This window comes from Epinephelus lanceolatus, chromosome 11 (genome assembly GCF_041903045.1).
Source record: "Epinephelus lanceolatus isolate andai-2023 chromosome 11, ASM4190304v1, whole genome shotgun sequence".
Taxonomy (NCBI): domain Eukaryota; kingdom Metazoa; phylum Chordata; class Actinopteri; order Perciformes; family Serranidae; genus Epinephelus; species Epinephelus lanceolatus.
In genome coordinates, this window is record NC_135744.1 from 32,793,131 (window position 1) to 32,812,761 (window position 19,631).

The 19,631-nt window shown below is 40.7% G+C and overlaps 1 protein-coding gene across 4 annotated transcripts in view; it reads left to right on the forward strand.

Annotated features, from left to right (window-relative positions):
• The first annotated feature begins 259 nt into the window (after positions 1-259).
• Positions 260-19,631, forward strand: part of LOC117272585 (actin-binding LIM protein 3-like) — a 58,789-nt gene continuing 39,417 nt past the window's right edge. For 2 of the 4 annotated variants that reach the window (XR_013492356.1, XM_033651546.2), the window contains exons 1-2: positions 260-713; positions 3,917-4,081. Coding sequence is in view for 1 of the 4 variants with exons in the window: in XM_033651546.2 (XP_033507437.2) it covers positions 695-713; positions 3,917-4,081 (184 nt within the window). In the remaining 3 variants the exon portion in view is untranslated. The remainder of the gene's footprint in view (positions 714-3,916; positions 4,082-19,631) is intronic. The other 2 variants (XR_013492357.1, XR_013492358.1) reach the window with 1 other exon arrangement.

The following is a 19,631-nucleotide window of genomic DNA, read 5'->3' on the forward strand; positions in this document are numbered from 1 at the left end:
GGGCTGTTCCCAAAGTTACATTTAAGCCCATATATCTGTCAATAAAATATAATACTCAATCTGCCTCTATGTCACTCCCCTGTTCCCTAAACTAGTTCTGGATTGCATCAGAGCCACATGCTGTAGCTACTTAAGGTTTCTCTGGTGTTTTTTAAGCAGCAGTTTGGAGCTCAGACGCTGATGGGCGCTCTCGCACCGTGAGAGGAGCTCGTCCTGCCCGGTGAAAGACGCTCTGACAGCTCCGACTCTGTTGAAAAGCCTCAGAAACTCACCATCCAGCATTTCAGCCTTCACACAGGAGCGCACGGGCGTGCGGGCGTCCGCGGGAGCGCACTGACTGTTGAAGGGAGGGATGGACGCCTCTGCACCGCACCAGAGGACCGCTGGGGTTTGTTGGGTGGGAGAGGTAGAGGCTGAGGGCGTGAGGAGGTGGAGGAGGAGGAGGACGGTAGAGTCAGTTTCGATTTAATTCCTCAACCGGCTGCTTTTACGCAGGGTGAGGTACAGTAGTCCGCCGTCTGGCAGTATAATCCGCTTGCCGGGAGGAGCAGGGAAAGCCCTCTCCAGACTGAGGCAGAGAGGGAGGGAGAGGTTCAAGTCGGACAGGGACAGAGAGAGTTGACACGAGTGCTCGGTCCGGCTGCTGATACACACTCTGAGGACCAGGCAAGCTGTTTGAATCCCTCTGCACATCATGAGTGGACCGACAAATGGTAAGCAATCTGTGTGTGTGTGTGTGTGTGTGTGTGTGTGTGTGTGTGATATGTGTAAGTGTGTGTGCTGGTGAGTTTAAAGTGCACACATGCATGTGTGTGTTCATGTGTTTTCTGCTTAATCAATAACACACAGCGTCCTGGGAGGGATTAACCTGAAGTGGACATAAACAGTCCCTCACTGAGGATATTGATCACTGACACTTATTGACACTGTATTTCATCATGTCATTAGCTGTCTGTCAGTGAAGGTTAGAAACAGAGGCTGATGTCATGTATTGATATCCAACAGCGTTCATAAGTATTTTCATCATTGTTACTTTGCGTGGATTGATATAGATTTCTGTGGTTTTGATAACAACCAGGGATCCTCTACTGAAGAAATCCCCACAGTCGCAGGACTCAATCAATTCATCAATCGTTTCATTTAATAAAAATGTAGAAGTTGCTCATCTGGCCAGAAATCAGTACTTATAGGAATCAATAGTAGTCAAGTGAGACAGCGAGCGCCTGTGACAGCTGCTCATGTATTTCCGAGAGAAGAAAAGAAGCCTGCAGTTCTTTGATAGCCGGAAGACAAAGCAGCACATCTTTGGTCGACATTGTGCCAGGCACATATTAAAATGTCCCAGTGTCTAAACATAGAGCCACATGAAGCGGGCTTTTTCATTAATGTGAAACCACCAAATCCCAAAATCTATTTTCCAAAAATAAAAAAAAAAACAAAGCCAGCTCTGCAGACGTGAGCAGCTCCTCACACCTCCTTGCAGCCATTCAGTTTTATACTGCTCACCTCAGGGAGATGTTTAACCTTATAAGGGTTCTGGCAGGGCGACGCTGTGATGCAGTTACGGCCGTGTCAGCGTAGCAGAGGGGCCCTGGCTGGGCGACTGTAACCCCAAAAATCTCCCACAGAAAAGAGGAGGATTATCTTTTGGCTGACTGCTTTGGTTCACACTATGGGCTTTATTGGTTTTCACCCAGGCTGTTTGTACGTGAGGTCAAAGGTCAGAATAAATATGCATAGCTTTAAAGAGTGCAGATTTTAAGCCACTTTAGGCAGAATTGTAGGGAAATAGAGCTGATGATTTGATGATTTGAGATGATTTGTCTTCCCTGTAGCACACTACCATACGGTCAGTGACACAAATTGACTCTGATATCTTTGTTTGATACCTTATCAGCAGCTGTTTTGATGTTGTTCCTAACCTTACACGGGTGTGGCCAAACAGGATATAATTTATTTAGCTTTTACTCAGATATTTTTTCATGCAGATTATTGGAAAACTGCACCTGACTACAACTTATTCAGATAAAACTGGAAAAGAGTTTGGCTGATCCAGCCATAACCCAGATCACTGGTTCCCAACATGGGGTCAGGGGCCTCCATCCATCCGAGGGGTCATGAATTAACAGACTTGGGAATCAGGTGAAATATAGATCTGCTGCACCAAAAGACGTTTAAAGGCTGTGTGTGCACAGGATATTACCTGGCTGCTGGTCAGTTGTCTCAAGACAATGCAAAATACACACACACACTGGAGCACATACATTACATGTACACACTTGTTGTCACCTTCATCGAATACATAAACTAGAGCATACATTTAAACCTACTACCAATAAAAAACACACAGAAATAACACACTCTCTCACACACACACATGCACAAACACACACAGGTGGCTTTCTGTGTCTGTGGTTCCAGTCCTCGTGCTGCCATCTGGCTACAGAGCCAATGCCAGCGTTTGTGTTGCACACACACACACACACTTACACACGCTCACAGACACATACTGATAATACAGTTTGTTGGGAAACATTTTTGTCCCAGTTATACCTTTTTTTCTTTTTTCTCTCCCTCTCTCCTGAAAACATTTATAGATCCACAACTCTCTGTCTCTCTCCTGCTGTCATCAGCTTAACCTGCCAGCATGTTGTGTGTGTGTGCACGTGTGTGTGTGTGCTGCGATTGCATAATACTCTGGGAGGCAGCAGCATTAACTGTAATGTAATTGAATGAAGTGGAATACAGTAGAATTGTTGCTCCGATTGTTGCGCACCGAAGAGAGGTCAGTTGATTGTCACGGGAAATCAAAATCAATATTGATCACAATTAGTGTCAGTCAGTGGAATCTGTTCGGTACTGATGACAGGGACAGGGCTGTGTGTGTGTGTTTCAGAAAGCATAAAGAAAGGACTTTTTTGTCTCTCTGAAAGGGATTTGAACAGATTCATAAGCGAGGATGAAAGAGGTGTAATCCCAGAACAACCTCATGTGCCCTTCTTTGTCTCTCATACTGTGTGTGTTTGTCGTGTTCTGCACGTGTATTTCAAGATTCAAAGCTTTATTGTCATGTGCACAAGTTGCAATGATGTGCAGTGCAATTCTTAGTGAGCGTCCTCTCTGATTGCCTTAAATGGAGTAAGAAAGAAAGTACTGAACATGAAGAACTGAATCGAGAAGTAATTAATCAAGCAATTTATAAAGTGTAGTAGTCACAATAGTGAAATGTTTCCATTGCAACAATAGTACAAACTAAGGAGCTGAATATTTCCTGGCAACTATCAAACACTGAAGGCCACCAGCAGCTTGAAGTGTCTCATTCAGTTAGTATATGTCTGTCTCTGCACATGTGTCTCTTTCTGTCTGTCTCCTAAGCCTCCACCTTGTAATGAATGGTCATGCTGATCTCCCTGGCAGAGTAACAGACTTTCCAGGAGCCACCACTACTTACAAAGCCAAGCCTTCTTTGTCTCCTTGTAACCTTCAGTCAAGTGTCTGTGTGTGATAATGTTTGTGTTTGTGTTGTGTATCTGTTTGATTGTGGGTTTTGTGTTATTGATCCACAAGGATGAAAAGGCCATATTGGATTTTTTGAAGGGGACAACAAATCAAACATCTGTTCTGATGTTTCAGAACAAGTCAACTTGTGGTTCTTATTTCTACCTTATATATAAGACAAACCTGAGCAGCTGTTTTCAGATTCATTATACATTAAAGCTTATGTTTAGCAGTCACAGGCTCCTGTAACAAGACACTTCCCTGAGAATAAGATGCATCAGATCCCTTATCTTTCCGTGGCAGTTGTCTCACTTTTTTTTTTTTTTTAATCGCTTTGATCAGATGTTTGAATTCAGTTCAAAGGAAGGCCTTCAAAATGACAATAAGTGACATGTTTTTGATCCTCTCCTCTCCTCAGTTCAGTACCAGTCAGGTCTTTATGGCGGAAACAACAACAGCAGCTCCCCTCTCTCCAGCCGTGGAAATTCGCCCATCGTTTGTGAGCGCTGTGGGGAAGTGTGTCGCGGGGAGGTGGTGCGCGTCAAAAACACTCATTTCCATGTTCACTGCTTCACCTGCCAAGGTAAGAAAGCCACCACACACCTACACACACACACACACACACACACACACACACACACAAACATGCTTTCGTATATTCACTTCACATTAACACCTCCTCCTTTGGCGCTCATATGTATACACAACTCCCCAACCCCCCCCTCCTCCCTCCCCCCCCCACACACACACACACACAACAAACACACATGTTTCATATTCATTTATTTCTCTATCTTGGACTAATGCGTGTGTTTCCATGTGTGGATTCCACCCACATCAATTTGCATAATTAAATATTAAATAACGAGCAGGACTCAGACAAGAAGGAACCAGCACAACTGAATCAGTGATTGCTTCACTGAAATAGAAACTGAACTATCTGTGACTCCAGCAGGATCAAAGTCAATCATTTTATATAAGGAAAACATTCAGTAATTGGACACTTCTGTCACCAGAAACTAAAGGTGACATGCAGCGTCTTCACAGTGAGCAGAAGGTGGCGAGATCTTTGATCTTTTAAACATAAGAGCGGTGGTTGTGTCTTAATATCGCAGCAGCCACTGCAGCACAATTATGGAAATCCACTAGGGAACAATCAGAGCTCATGTAAGCCAGGTACAGTATGTGGTGGTGTAGGCCTGTGGGCTGTTTACACGTCATACTTCATGAATCTTATAGCTGCCTATCAAAAAAAAGCCAAGTATGAATGCAACCATGACAATAAGAGATGAATTGCAATCTGTCCCTGAGAGACAGTTTGGTTCCTTAATGTTTGTGTCACATGCATAACCGTACTTTTCCCTCCTATGTTAATAGGGCTGCAACTAAGTATTATTTTCATTATTGATTAACCTGACAATTATTTTCACGATTAAGGGATTTATCGTTTAGTCTTTAAAATGTCAGAAACATTGTGATAAATGCTCATCACAATTTCACAGCACCTAAAGTGACAGCTTCCAATTGCTTCTTTTGTCTTTATTATACATTTACTACATTATACATCATTTATTTTTACAGTTAACAAAGAAAAGCAGTAAATTCTCACATTTAAGGAGCTGAAACGAGCAAATGTTTGACAATTTTGGCTTTCAGTAATGTCTAAAACGATTAATTGATCATCAAAATAGTTTGGGATTAATTTTCTTTTGATAAACAATTCAGATAATCAACTAACAGTTGCGGCTGTAACTGTTAATATATTTGAAACCGTCAATGGTTATATCAAACCAGTGAAATTTGTCCCTGGAGACTATATCTTTAAAGGAATGTGTGCTAAACATAAAGCTACTGAGAGCAGACAATTTATTTACCTAGCATAAAGACAAAAAGCGGGGGAAACAGCTATGTTGAATCTTATTTGTTTGTGCTATACAAAATCAGAAAAGTAAATAATGTAGCTATTTCTCGTGTTGAGCAAGTTCAAAATTAACAAGAGCTAACTCAGTTCAGTTCAGTTCACACAGATTTAAATGAACTAATTTCCACTTATAGTTCACAATATTGAAATTATAAAAAGTTCACAATCCCAAAAAATGAACTCATTCACTTTTTTATTTTATAAAATCTTGCGATCATCATTCACTCTTTCATATTTCCCGAGACTGGTCGGATGTTTCAACTCGATGTGTCATTTCAGACTTGTTGCTGATGTTGCTGAAATTCGGACTTGTTTTGTTTTTTGTTTTTTTCCAGACCCTGCAGACAGAATTTGCATAAAAATATGAGATTATTTCAGAGGAATCTGATTTCATTTGTCCATTAAACTCTTTCAAATATTCATATAAAGTGGCCTCTGCAGTACTGGCAGCTGCATTGTCTTAATTGCCTGTCTGCTCCCATGTCGAATAGTGTTTCCCTCCTGTTACAAAGGGCAGTCCCCTCCTCTGTGGTTAGAGTTAGGGATACGGTTTAGTTTACATTTAGGCAGGTGGAAACACAAATCGACAGGGAAACAGTCTTTAACACAAAACAAGCATGCTGAGTCCCATAAATCCTTGGGTGCCATTAAACACAGTGACTGAGCGTCATTAACTCTTGCAAGAGTTACAGTAACGTTCACGTTCATTAGTTGCAAACAGATATGTTTCATTCAACATTTACCAATAACATGAGCTTGTTTAATGAACAGGGTGTTCATGCACAACACTGGCCATTTCCCCCTGCTTCCAGTGTTTATGCTAAGCTAAGCTAATTGCATGCTGGCTCTAGCTTTATGTTTAGCATGCAGACGAGAGTATTCTCATCTAACTCCCTGCAAGAAAACAAATAAGAATATTTCCCAAAATGTCTGACTATTCCTTCTAAGTGAGTGGAAATAAAGCTTGGAAATAAATGAAGATATGGAATGGGAGGTTTCAAGAGAGGAAAAAGACAAGTCAGTGTTTTGGAGTGTGTGTGTGTTTGCAGCACGTGTGTCTTTGCATGTTTGAGCTCCACCAGTGAGCAGGTGGGACAGAGCGCACAAATAGAGGTCTAGAGTCAGCAGCTAGCCTGGCAGTGCCGTCAGCAGGTTTTCAGCCCGTAGTCAGACTCCAACCAGCTAACCTCCTTTCGCAGGCCGGGACCCACACAGTCCCAAAGCGTGCTGCACGACAACACTGTTTTCTCTGTTTGATCTGCCAGTAACATCGGCTGAATGCTCTCAGCCACAGAGCACCAAAGAGGAGGGTTTTCTTTCTGTTTTTATGTCATGCCATATTTCAGATCTTAAAAATAACCTGAGCCAAAATAACTGCTTTGATTGTTTGTTTGGCTGAATAATTGATCGGCTAACTGACTGATTGTTTGCTCAGTCAGAGCACTCATTCCCTCTGACAGGACACCAGCTAGACTTATTGACGGAAGTGTTCTGTCTTTGATATTAAAGTATTTATTATTATGGACAATTGATCTTGCAGACTAGGCTTAATGACTTTTAGCTAATGGACCGTGGGCTGAGTAGACATCAGCTGATGAAGTGAACGAGAATCAAAATGTCAGCTTTTAGCACACAGGCATCTTATTTTTTCTCCTTATTATTTTTTCCTCTTCTCTCCTCCCCCTCTCTGTCGTTCTCTTGTCTCACTGGCTTTGTTTGTAGCTGTGAATGTCAGTGAGTTACAATGCGTCTTTGTTTGGTAAACAGTGTAATCTCCTGTTAGTGAGGCTATTTGGGATTGAAGAGAGATTGTTTTTTGGGAGAGGAGAGGAGATTTGGGATAAACAGAAATAGAAACAGATGAGCAGAGCGAGATAGATGAGACAGCAGCCCTGTGTGCTGGTGCCTGTGTGTGATTTGAGATTGTCTTTTGTTGGGTAGTGTAGTAACTGATTTAGATTCTGTGGCCTACAAGTTTCAGCTTTGGATAGTATAGACTTATATTTGAGAGTTACAAAAACTTTCCTCTTATGATTTCAATATCATGTATTTGCTGACCTTGGTACTATTCAATGACAGTCAGCTGGTTGGCTTACCACTTTGGTCCAGGCCGAAATACCTCAACATTTATTGGATGGATTGTGGTGAAATTTTGTACAGACATTTGTAGTCCCCAGAGGATGAATCCTCCTTACATTGTTGATCCCTGTTGTTGAGGCTGGTTTTGTGGATTTGGAGCTAAATGTTGTGCCTGGAGCACGTCATGTATTAATGATACTCGTTACCTGGAGAGGTTGGAAAAAGATAGATGTTTCTTCCCTGTTCCAAAACCAAAATCAAACCCTGAAAAGTGTAGGGTTAGCTAGCTAGCTACTGAAGATATAGCCTACTGAATGTATACACATGCTGCTTTTGCTTTTTAATGATTATAACAGTGAAAAAAAGGCAGACCCTGCTGTACAGGAACCAGTGAAGGGAAGCAGAGAAACTTTGCTGATGTTCAACCAGCTCTGTGTCAGATGAGCGTTGTTTGACTTTCCCTGGAGATCCCTGCCCATCTGGCGGCGGAGGTGCTGGTGCTGTGGCGATCAGCAGTGATGTGGTGGTTCACTTTCACACTGTGATCCGTAACCTATAGTTGAAATTGAAAGAGCATTGACATTGACACTAACTTTTCACCTAGTGCCATCATCAGGTCAGAGCTTTAATTTGTCCAATACTTTTGTTTGGCATCAGTCCCATGTTGTGTGTAGTGCTGTTTACCTGCTAAAGCACTGAGATTGTAAAAACAGTAAATATTACCTACTAAACATCAGAATGTTATTATTTTCCTTGTCATTTCACTTTAAGCTCCACTGTGCCTAAGCTCAGCTCCACAGAGATGCTAGCATATCTGTGCTACTTTGTTGTTTTCATTAGTAATTCAGTAGTATTGTTTTGGATTTTGGGACAAGCATCACATTAAACCCAAGTAGAAGGCTTTAAAAGTGCTGCATGTGTCTGGAGACTTAAATACAGTTGGGTTGTTGGTTTGATCTTACTCCACCAACCCCCAAGTGTATTTGACAAGTTCTGAGTGACACTCAACAATCAGCTGTAAAAACCTTTAAACCCTTTTGATTTAAGCCCTTGTGACGAGGACACAAGCTTTAATAGTTCTTTAAAATGTAAAATGTGGCTTAGGGAACTAGTCTCAGGGATTCACCTTGAAAGACTTTTATACGATAAAAGTCTTTCAAGGTGAATCCCTGAGACTAGTTCCCAGGGATTCACCTTGAAAGACTTTTATACGATAAACTCAATTTGTATGATACATTTGAGATCATCTGGGGCCCAATATTTAGGCACCCTAATTCACCATCTAATAGCTGCAGTCCCTACTGTGAGTCACCATGTTTTGTTGTTCTTGGCCATTTTTCCTAAATTAAATTAATTGAATTAAATATAAAAAATAAATGTTTAATGTTCATATGTAATTTTATATCTCATTATTTATATATGTATCATAATACAGTAAAAAAAAGGAGTCAAGAAGCTATTTAAGAATAAAATAATAGACCAACAATATGGCAAAGTCTCTGCTGGTAGAGTACCAGCTTCATCATCTCATAATTTCTTCCAACTACCTCAACATCTGCAGGAGTTTTACATCTTTCATAAAAGTAACAGTAATACCACCCCCCCCACACACACACACACACACAAGCTGTTCCTACAAGCAAATACATCACACTGGAAATTCCGAATTGAAAGTTTAACCACTAAAACTTTGTTTTCTGTCAGCATCATAAGAACAAAGCACACCACATGCATACTGATGAAGTTTTCAAGGCTGATCAGGCACAAGATGAATGCAACTCTGCAAATAATATCTTTCTGCTCTTGTAAAATCTGTCATAAAATATGCAACACGTTCATAAATTTGCCCTCGTTTTAAAGCCAATGATGCCAGTTTTTGGAATATTATGTCCATGTCCTGCTGGGTATGCAAATATGCAGTCGTAACTTATTAATTTGAAAGCCAAGTGTTAAGACTTAACTATTTAAAACCACATTCTCCTCCAGCGCAAACAGTGCAGCCAAATCCAAATGATGGCACATCTTTGTACTGTTTATACTGAGACTGTTAGACTGGTTAGGCTTTCCCTTTACTCCCCCTCCTCTTTGATCCATCCATCCATCCCGATCACACTCATGCAAATACAGAGGAGCCACAGTGAGGAAATCCATCCCATGTTGATGATGCGAATAGATGAGGGAAGACAGTGACAGGACGGCAAGGCGTGTGCTGGATGGACAGATCGATAGCCTCATTGATACCTCCCCTGGGTCCCCCCCGTCTCTTCCTCCACATCCTCATCCTCTCACTTTGCTGTCTGCTTCCCTTTCTCCTCACATATGATGCCTTCCCTTTTCCTCTTCCTCTAATCTCTCCCTTGACTCCCATCTTGCCTTTCTTCTCTATTCTCCACGTCTCGTCTTAGGCCTCGCGTCTAAAGTAATCCCCAGAAAATTGAGCCATGTACATCATCTGTGACCTTTAAGAATCTCTTTTTGTAAAGAGCAAACTTTTGTCATTACTGGAAAAAAAGGACAAATAACCCAAATTATTGGATTCTCACTGTGCATTGGTACATTTCAATCCCATTTTTGGAGTCTTTTTTGGGATAATTTTCAATTAAAAAGTCTATTCGGAGGTGATATACAACAGGCGCACACTTATTTGGATGGATTGTACAACAGGGTCTTCACCTCCCCAACAGAATATAAAACAGACTTGTATGATTCTTGTTACCTAGTAAAAGCTCACTACAAAGCCTGACCCACTTTGGTTTGAAACAAGTTTGTGTTCCAGAAGTGAAATATACCAGCAGCAGTGTACTTTATCAGCATTAGTGTACACTCAGCCTCACAGACGGTCACGGATGGCTCTTTCTTCAGAGACTTCAAGGACAAACTGTGAAGCATTAACCGCTGTATCAGCTCAGCTGTGCGGCAGCCTTTTGTGTGTGTGTTTCCCTGCGTGAGCGTTTGCACAGTGGGTCAGTGTGCTGGTGTGTTTCTCTGCATGTTTGTATGTTTTCTTGTGCCTCTGGAAGCTAAATCAGAAAGATGAGACAGTCAGCATGTGTACCAAGCCTCCAGGAGTTCTTGTTTCTCGGATCCATCTTCATTTATATCACTTCTTTTTAAATCCATTCTTCCTTCGCCTCTTTTTCATTCCCCAGACCCTTTGCTTGCGCCGCTGGCAGTAAACAAAGAAATCATTATCTGTTGTCTTTCTACCAGTTGCGTGTGTTTGTGCGCATGTGTGTCCAGACCTCAAGCACTTCAGTCTAATAGGCAACAAATCACTGTTAACAGATGTAGAAGAAAAGTATTTAAATACTTCAGTGCCTCAGACGAACTGCAGCTGAACCTGCCCCCCGATGAGCAAGAGGGAGGGGGAAGTGGAAGGCTGGTGACGAATGAAGCCGATGGAGCGGAGAGTGAGGAGGGGGATAGATACTGGGGTAAAAGGAGGGAGAAAGAAAATGCACAAAGCATGATGTTATTTATTGATTTGTATTTGTTTTATTAATTTGTGACCTGGAATTGATTTTCTGTTCACTTTCTCTACAAGTCTCCTCTTACTTCTTCCTTCTTCTCAGTCTATAGTCAATAGACATGCTCGGTATTTATGGGAAGGCCCACAAAACGTCACATCCTTTTACGCCAAGCATTCGCTGCCATGCTGAGGAGTTGCTGTGTGGCTTCATGCATGCTATATAAACTTAAAAATCCAGAGTTAAAGGATATTTTTTGTGTCTTAGTGGCTAATAGGAATAACATTTCATTAAATTGGTCCAGTATTGAGCGAGAGCGCTGCAGCCATCAGCCACCAGGCTGCAATATAAACACTCGGGGCATGTTTGCACCAGCAATTTAGGTCCATTAAAAGCACTTGTTTTTCCCACTGACAGGCTCTAATTGTTTTGATAAGAGTCTGACAACATTACTGAAAAGATTCCTACAGAGTTAGACTTATTGGTTATAGAGTAAGAAAAACCCCAAAATCGCTTTCATCAAACTCATCAGACTTCGCTTAAATAAGCAGTAATTAATCATTGTCAACAGAAACAAAATAAAACCCACGTAAAGGGATGCACAATTGATTGAATATTAATCACAATCATAAATTTGGCTTCCCAAAATTAAATAACCATCATCAACTGCGCTATTGGTGCTCTGCTCATAGAAAACTCTGCTGCATATCAAATCAAGCGCTTCCTAAACTAAAAGCCAGCTTTCACTTTTGAAGAGCTGTCCGCTCTGCGTGCACCCTGCAGCGGCAGCCTGAGAAAAACTTTCCTGAACATTGCAGCTGTAGACGGATGATGATGGCTGATTGCTGATTTTCGTTTTGCCCGTTCTTTGGAAGTATTTCGCTTTTAGGAGAGAACAAATCATATGCAAAGAGTGCATGACACTGTCTGCACCACAAAGCGACACAAGTCACTTGTTGAACCATTGAAAGAAACTCTGCAGTCTGCAGTACAATGAATGTGTGAAGGCCAAAGAGAATAACATCCATAGAAATAGGATGAGTGTCATTTTATTTCTTTGATAACTGGGCATAAGTTATTTCACTGAATGCCTGTCCTTGTCCATGACGGCAATGCTGCAGTGTTTAATGGAACCATGACTGCTGTAAAAAAGAATTTAAAAGTAAAAAGTAAAGTGGTGGATATGTGTCCATAGGAGATGCACTGAATTCATGGAACAGAGGAACATTATTTCAAGTCTTATTTTGATGCAAATATTTGTTTATTAGCAGGAGTGTAGCACATGGAAGTGAAAGCAGTGCTCTGTTTATTTAAATATAAAAGTGCAATAACAATATTTTGTCCCCAAAACAATGAATAATCCTGATAAATAATCTTGATCACAGTATTGATTGATTGCTTATCATGTTGGCCTTACTCACAGAAGCCATCTTGGCTCATCCTTTCACTGTTTCCAACAATCACCAACTCTGGTGTGGTTGAATGAACCCTTAATTCACCCACTTAGCTGTGAAAATAGACTGACTTTATCCAGACAGTTTGTTTAGCCACTGGTGAAAAAAAAGTTGTGAGCCTCCAACAAACTAGTTCTTGAGGTTGCTAATCCCTTCATGAGAACATTAAAGCACATCGTGAAAACATAGTCTGATGGCGTGGCTATACTGCCTCGAAACGTTGACTCTATCTAGATGCCTTTTTCCCCCAGAAAAATTTTTATATCAAAACTACCATAACATATTTACAGTGTTCACTTCATGGCAAAGGTGAGTTTCCCCTCTGAGGGAAGCTGTTCAGGAGAATTTCTGACAGTTAGGTTATAAAAAACACTTTCAGAAACTCTTTATACTCTGTACACTCTTTATTATGTCCTTATGCTGTGATTTCCATTTTTTCAGGTATGCCCTTCTTTGGAAACCAAAACAAAAATCACAGAAGATTAAAAAGTTAATCCTTTAAGTTGTAGGAATAGATTGACAGTAAAATGGAGAGCAGGAAAGGCTTCTTTATATTTTGATTGTGACTGACATGTTTGCTTGTTTGCTTGCTAACCTCAGTCTTGAGTGCATGCCAGCATCGTGACATTCGTGTTTCTTTCTTGTTCCTGAATTCATCAGGATGTAGATCTTTTTCACAGCGTACATTTTGACTGTATTGAAGCATAAGTGGAACCAGTTACTCCAACAATGGCAGTTGCAGCAACAACTGTGATACAAAGCAGCAACTAATAATGTTATTGGGTTCTAATTTCCCCCCTTGCAACAGCTCTGCACCCTCACTTTGCACACAACTGCCCTAACTGGATGTCAAATCATAAATGTATTTAATTACTGTAGCATTCCCTTCCTGCGGCTTTAATCTGATCATTTGTTTTGGATCCCAAACAGCACTGAGCACAAACCTTGTTTGTTCTTTCTTTCGGAGTGTAACTGAACCCCAAACTGCAGCAGTGCTGGTGTCGTTCACTTGTTATTGAGCCATTATGACAGTTTACAAATGAGCAGTTTCTCAGTGCTTTAATTTCATTACATGACTGGAATTATTTCCTGATCGTTATTTCCGTCTATTAGGAACAAGTTATACCAGTCCCTACACACGTTGAGAATGGATGTGCTGCACAGTGAGACAGAGTGGAGGCCGGATGAGTCTCCAGATGGTTGTAGACGGTCATAAAAATGCTGTTACTGTCTCTGTCCTGCAGAAACGATCACTGGGTTCAAGTTGCTTAAAACTGTGAGGTCAATTTCGCATCACTGAAAGTCACTAATAACAAATGTGAGCGACATAAAATTAGAGCAGGACTCATAGTTAATTAATTACAATTATGCGCAACAGGATTAAATCACTGTGTGTATGACTCTTCTGTCTCTGATGTGCTTGGTGTCATTTAGCTGCTGATTCAGCAAACACAGAAGAGGCCAAATGTGGAAAACCGTTTGGGGCATTTTGTGGCAACAGGTGGAGTCAGGGGTCACCTGGGGTCATGAGGGCTTTATTGACAGGTCTGGCGTGGAGGCGGCTGACAAGTCTCTGACCTTTGTGAGCATTAAGCTTCAGTCAGCAAGTTCAAGTGGCAGCGGGAAGATTTGTCCCGACTGTCCCTGAAAGACTAAAATGTCATGTGACAGAGAGGGAGTAATGGTCGGTAGCAGGCAGGCATGTTTAAATTCAAGGAGCTCTCTACTGCGACCTTTTCTGCCTCTATTATAATCACATTATAAATCTGCAAAATAAAATCTTTAGCTTGATTAAGTTATTTTGGCTCAGCCACTCTTAAATACTGAAGTGCAGTGCATTCACAAAAGAAAAAAAAGCATATTTTAGATTGATTTTTCAAACATTTTTTTAATCGTTATTTTGTAATTTTTTATTTTTTATTCTTGTATTGTGTACCACACAGCCATTGTCAGATAAATCAGCAGAGAATGATAACAACAACAACCACCTTACCCCATATCCTTTAAGTTCTCTACATATCATAATGTGCTGCATACACATAAACAGCAGTTCAGTTATTTTTCTTCACAGGCACAAATGAACCCTAGTGGGCTCGGAGGGAATGGCACCCGATACTGCCTGCCCTGAGTTATAAGCTGTAATTACAAAAAAAGATCTCATAAATTCAAGATCAGGATCTGGTAATTATGAGAAAAGATAAAATTATGAAAAACCTGGAAATGACTATACTGTATGTCCATGAAGCATCCTGTATTGGTCTAATTGTTCCTGCAGAAAGAAAACGACTATCAGCAGGTTAGACTAGGCTGTCTGCCTCAGAAGTCCCGACGCCTTTGCCTGTGTAGTGTGGACATACTATTATTAATGCCATTCACATGAAATGAAAATTTTTTTCCTAGTGTTTTCATATGGAGAAGGGACGGTAGAGGAGATACCCGCACACCAATGTAACTGGGCTAGCAAGGTGCTAAAAGTGCAAGAAATAATAAAAAGTGAATGAAAACAGCAGCAAATGTTTCAGTCCTTGACTATTATCAGTGCTACCCATGCCCCTTTTTGTCCATTCCAGAAGCTGCACTCTCTGTGATATGCTGGTACATACAGACACCTCTCATATTGCACAAGGAGGTATGGACGGCTTGATGGGCTTCTTTCCTTTCTGTCACTGCACTTCCTGCCAAAACAGCAAGAAAGCCAATAGTTTTGTTTGTCATATCACCAAAAAATAATAGAAGATTCAGAAATGTATTTATTGTCGTTCCACTGGTGTTTTTTTTACCTTCTTTTATGTCCCTGTGGTCTGCAATTTATAGGTAAAACTAGCTGGCAACTAGCATAGCTCTATTCATAGAGCGGATTCAAAATCCCCTGTAGTGAGACACTTCAAGGAGGCCAAACATCCAGCTACTGCACCCAGTTTCTGTGGCATTGATGCAGTTAACCCTGACTGCAGACATACAGATCTGGAAACAGAACTCCTGCAGTGTGAAAGTAGATGGATCTTTCCTCTTAAAATTGAACAGCCTTCAGGCCTGAATGAAACAACATAATTTGTCCCGCTTTTTTATAATCATCTGCAAATCAAATCAAACTTTATTTGTATAGCACTTTTCATGCATTAAAAATGCAGCACAAAGTGCTTCACAGAATAAAAACATACAACAAAAATATTAAGTACAAGTACAAGCATGACCCCTGCTAGACATGCTTTGTCATATTTTGTCCTTTCTTTCCTTTTACTTGGTGTATAGTTGTGTCTTTTTGTACATTTGTATATTATTATGTTCTGCTATCATACATTGGTGTTTGAGGATGTTGTGAATAGTATAGTACTCATAGGACAGGTCATTGTGATTTGGTAGTCAGGCTTCTGCTCCTCAGAGTTGCTCTCATCTAATTAGTGGCACCACCTGGTTTGAATCTGTCTGTGTCTATCTGTTCTGTGAAGCACTCATGTCAGTAGTGCTGATGATAGTTAAGGACTGAAACATTTGCTGCTGTTTTTAGTCGCTTTTTATTATGTTTTTTGAACCTATGTCTTGAATAAATTGATTATTTTTGCATTGACCTCAGCTTGTGGACCTTTTACTTGTTTTCTAGCCCAGTTACATTGGTGTGCAGTGCAGGTATCTCCTCTACTGTCCTTTCTTGTTTGTCTATTGTACCGACACACCCAAGACAAACCTTTTGTTGCCCTAAGTAGGTGCAGTTTCACAGCAGCCCTAAGACTTGGAGAAGGAAATAAAAGCTGGTTAAATGCAACAGCACCATCATTGTCCACTGTCTTATCTTATACCCTCGGTTAGTGAAGATTAATAACCAGGCTTAATGTTTCTCATAAGAAGATTCTGATCTTGTAATTAGGAGATCTTCTTTTTTTTTGTAATTATGCGATATCTTTTTTTTTTTTTTTTGTGAATTTTTGTGAATGCAATGCGCTTCCATACTGTTTTTTTTATGTAATCCATAACAGGTTGAATGGTGTAGAGAGGAATTTGAGTTTGACCTCATGCTCATCATGCACATATTGTTGGCCTTTCTGTACTTAATCTACTTCATGATTAGGGTCTGTTAACAAATATGTCTTTTTGCAGTAGTGCATGTGGGAATAATAAAAATATCCTGTGACACTTAGGGAAAATCAGTTAAATTTCTGTTTTAAAGAAAAATCCCTGTGCATGGTATCTGCTGAGCTCTGCTATTTGTTCATCTTTAAGGAGCAAAGTTTCATTACTGACACCTGAAAAAGGTTAATGTCAATAATAAAGATGCACTGACAGCAGAGTCTTGCACAGCTGTGCTTTGAGCAAAATGCTGACATCAGCATGCAAATATGCTCACAATGACAACGCTATTATGTCCTGATCTTTATCAGGAATTATGTTTACCATGTTTGCCATCTATATGTGGCGTGTTAATATGCTAGCATTTGCTGCTCAGCACAAAAATACAGCTGAAGCTGGTGGGAATGTCGTTAACATTTGGTCAGCACAACCAGTGTAACCGTCCATGCAGGGATCTTGGTCTGTGAGGACAGTTTTTGAAAATGGCCTGAGGTCTGAAAATCCAAATAAACCAGAGGTCCCTCCAGAGAGCAGCCAAGCCTCAGCAGCTCCCTCTCTTTCCTGTTTGCCTCCACATCTTAATAGCTTTCCATTTAGACAGTGATGAATGTGTGAATGCTATCAACAAAGTGAGAAAAGAAGAGATGGAGCCAGCTATCATCTTCAAGTGTGTGTCTCTGGGAAACAGAGAATAAAGAGTGTATCTATATGTGAGTGCAGGTTTGCATATATCAGGTTGTCACAGCTGAGAAACACAAAGCTCCATCTTTTGAATCCCACTGGATAGTAAAAAAAATGTTGACTTGTTGTACATGTTTTTTTTTTTTTTTACTCAACAACAAAATTATGTGGCATATGCATGTGTGTGTACTAATCGGCAGTGTGTATGTACAGCACATGCAGAAGAGTATGTCTGTGTGTTAGCTGTAACGCTTCCGCTGTGAACAGCTTTAGTCTCAAGCAGACTGATAAAGGTCAGGCTGGCATTTTAAAGTTGCGCCACAGCAGCTTTGCCATGATGAGAATACAAGATCAGAGAGGAGAAACACAAATTTACTGTACAAAAGCATCTCCATCATGTCATGCAGAAGACTTTGGACTACAGATTAAATACAGTGAGCAGTGTGTAGGAGCTCCATCCTGTTTGGAGTAATTCAGCAAAACCAGAGAAAAAGAAAGCGGAGAAAACCATGAGGCTGGTTTGAAATGTAAACAGCCACATCAACACGATTACAAAATTCTTTATGTTTCTTTTACATCTTGTCTTAATGCCTTTTATATCCTCTGTAAAGCAAGTTGAATTACCTTGTTGTTGAAAGGTACTATACAGATAAACTCGCCTTGACTAAACTCTGTGCAATAATCTGCCTGTGCTGTTTACAAGGATGAGGCTCTTGGCAATAATGATGATTTTTTATGATCAGCCATTAGAGGATGTAATGTAATTGCAGGCATTCCAGTGACAAAATGTGCAGTGAGTACAGCAGCAGTACCATCTTAATATCTACTTAATGTTACAAAATTATGCCGTTTAAAGGGAAATGAAAGCCATGACATATCTCAATGGTCTTTGGGCTTCATGAGAGCCGTTCTCTCCAAATGGAAACCAAATGGTTTGTGTGTTTGGTTCAAGGCATCCTCATAGCTAAACAACAGTTAAGAACATTACATATGTTAATTATATATACATTACTAAATATAAATCAGCGTTGACTTTTGGTGTCACACAGGACATGGACAGCCGCCTCCTGGGTGAAAGTCCTGTGTTTGTTTGACCCTTCCCACCCTAACTTCCTGCTCTATACCATAGACTGTATAATAAAGTGAAGCTAAAACATCTCAATCGCCCCCTGGTGGCTGGCTGCAGTACAGGTCAATAACCCTGCCCCCTCTATGTTAGTGAATGGGACATGATGGGCCAAACTAAAAACAAAAAAGTAAACATCAGAAAAGTATTTCCCAAAGATAGTTTCTGTCATTGTCGATTTCTTATCCCACTAATGCATGTTCAAGTGTTCATATTTCTGTTATGTTTGGTTATTACTGGTTATTTGATGCTATAAAAAGGGGGTTCGACGCCATGATTGACAGCTATGTGTGCCAATCAGTGTGCTGCTGCGCTGCTTTCAATTGGTCAGACAGGGGTATTGGCAGAAACTTGATACTGCAGATATTGCTACTGCGCAGACTCTGGCTCCAAATTATGTCACCAGTATAAGATGGCAGCAGCTGTATCTGGGATATTTTTGCTTCATTTTTGTACAGTGGGAAGAATTTGAGACAAGTTAATCTGTACAAAAAGGCATTGCTCTATACTGCATCAGCTTGCTCCCATGTCTCGTCATAATTACTACAGGCACTAGTACTCACCACTTTACAATAAGCGTAAACATGAGGTGTAGTAAGCTGCTTCCACAGATGACTTTTATGGATGTGTTTTTAGGGAGGACGGTCTGGTTTGGCTCCATGCTGATATCAGGAAAACCTTGACAGGAATGCTGTTTACTTAAATGTTGCTTTACTTATGTCCTCAGGTTGGCTCTGATAGACACATACATTAGGTAGCTAGACAGCTTGTCTTGCTCTTCAGTCTCTCTCTTTGGCTCTCCCTTTCTCCGTCTGAGCCACTTAACACACTGGCTCGGATCAGATCAGATCCATTCACTCCACTGGGTTTAGAGCCATTAGCTTAATTAGAGACCAGACATTCAATTCACTGTCAGATATGTTGATCCGTTGGCTGCCTTTCAAATGTCTAACTTACAGTACATCCAGGTTGTGTCATTATACAGCTTATACCTTCAGTGGCTGGACCTGTACCACACAGGTTATGGCACACTGACAGCATGAGTGATTCCACTCATTACGGGGACATGGATGAAAAACAAATCTGTACACTGGTGGCACTATAAGAGGATATGGCTTTGTTGTGGCCCCCGAATGGCCGTTACGGAATCTGTAAAACACAACTGAATGGTGGTAAGAGGAAGCTCTCTGCCTCCCTGATAGCTGGAGCAAATCATCATTCCGCTCCATTTTAAACTGTCTAACCAACCAGCTCAGCAGAAGCCTCATCACCCTCAGCACAGCTGCACCACAAGCAATCATTTGGCTGAAGGACTTTGCATTTGCTAAATAAAAACCATA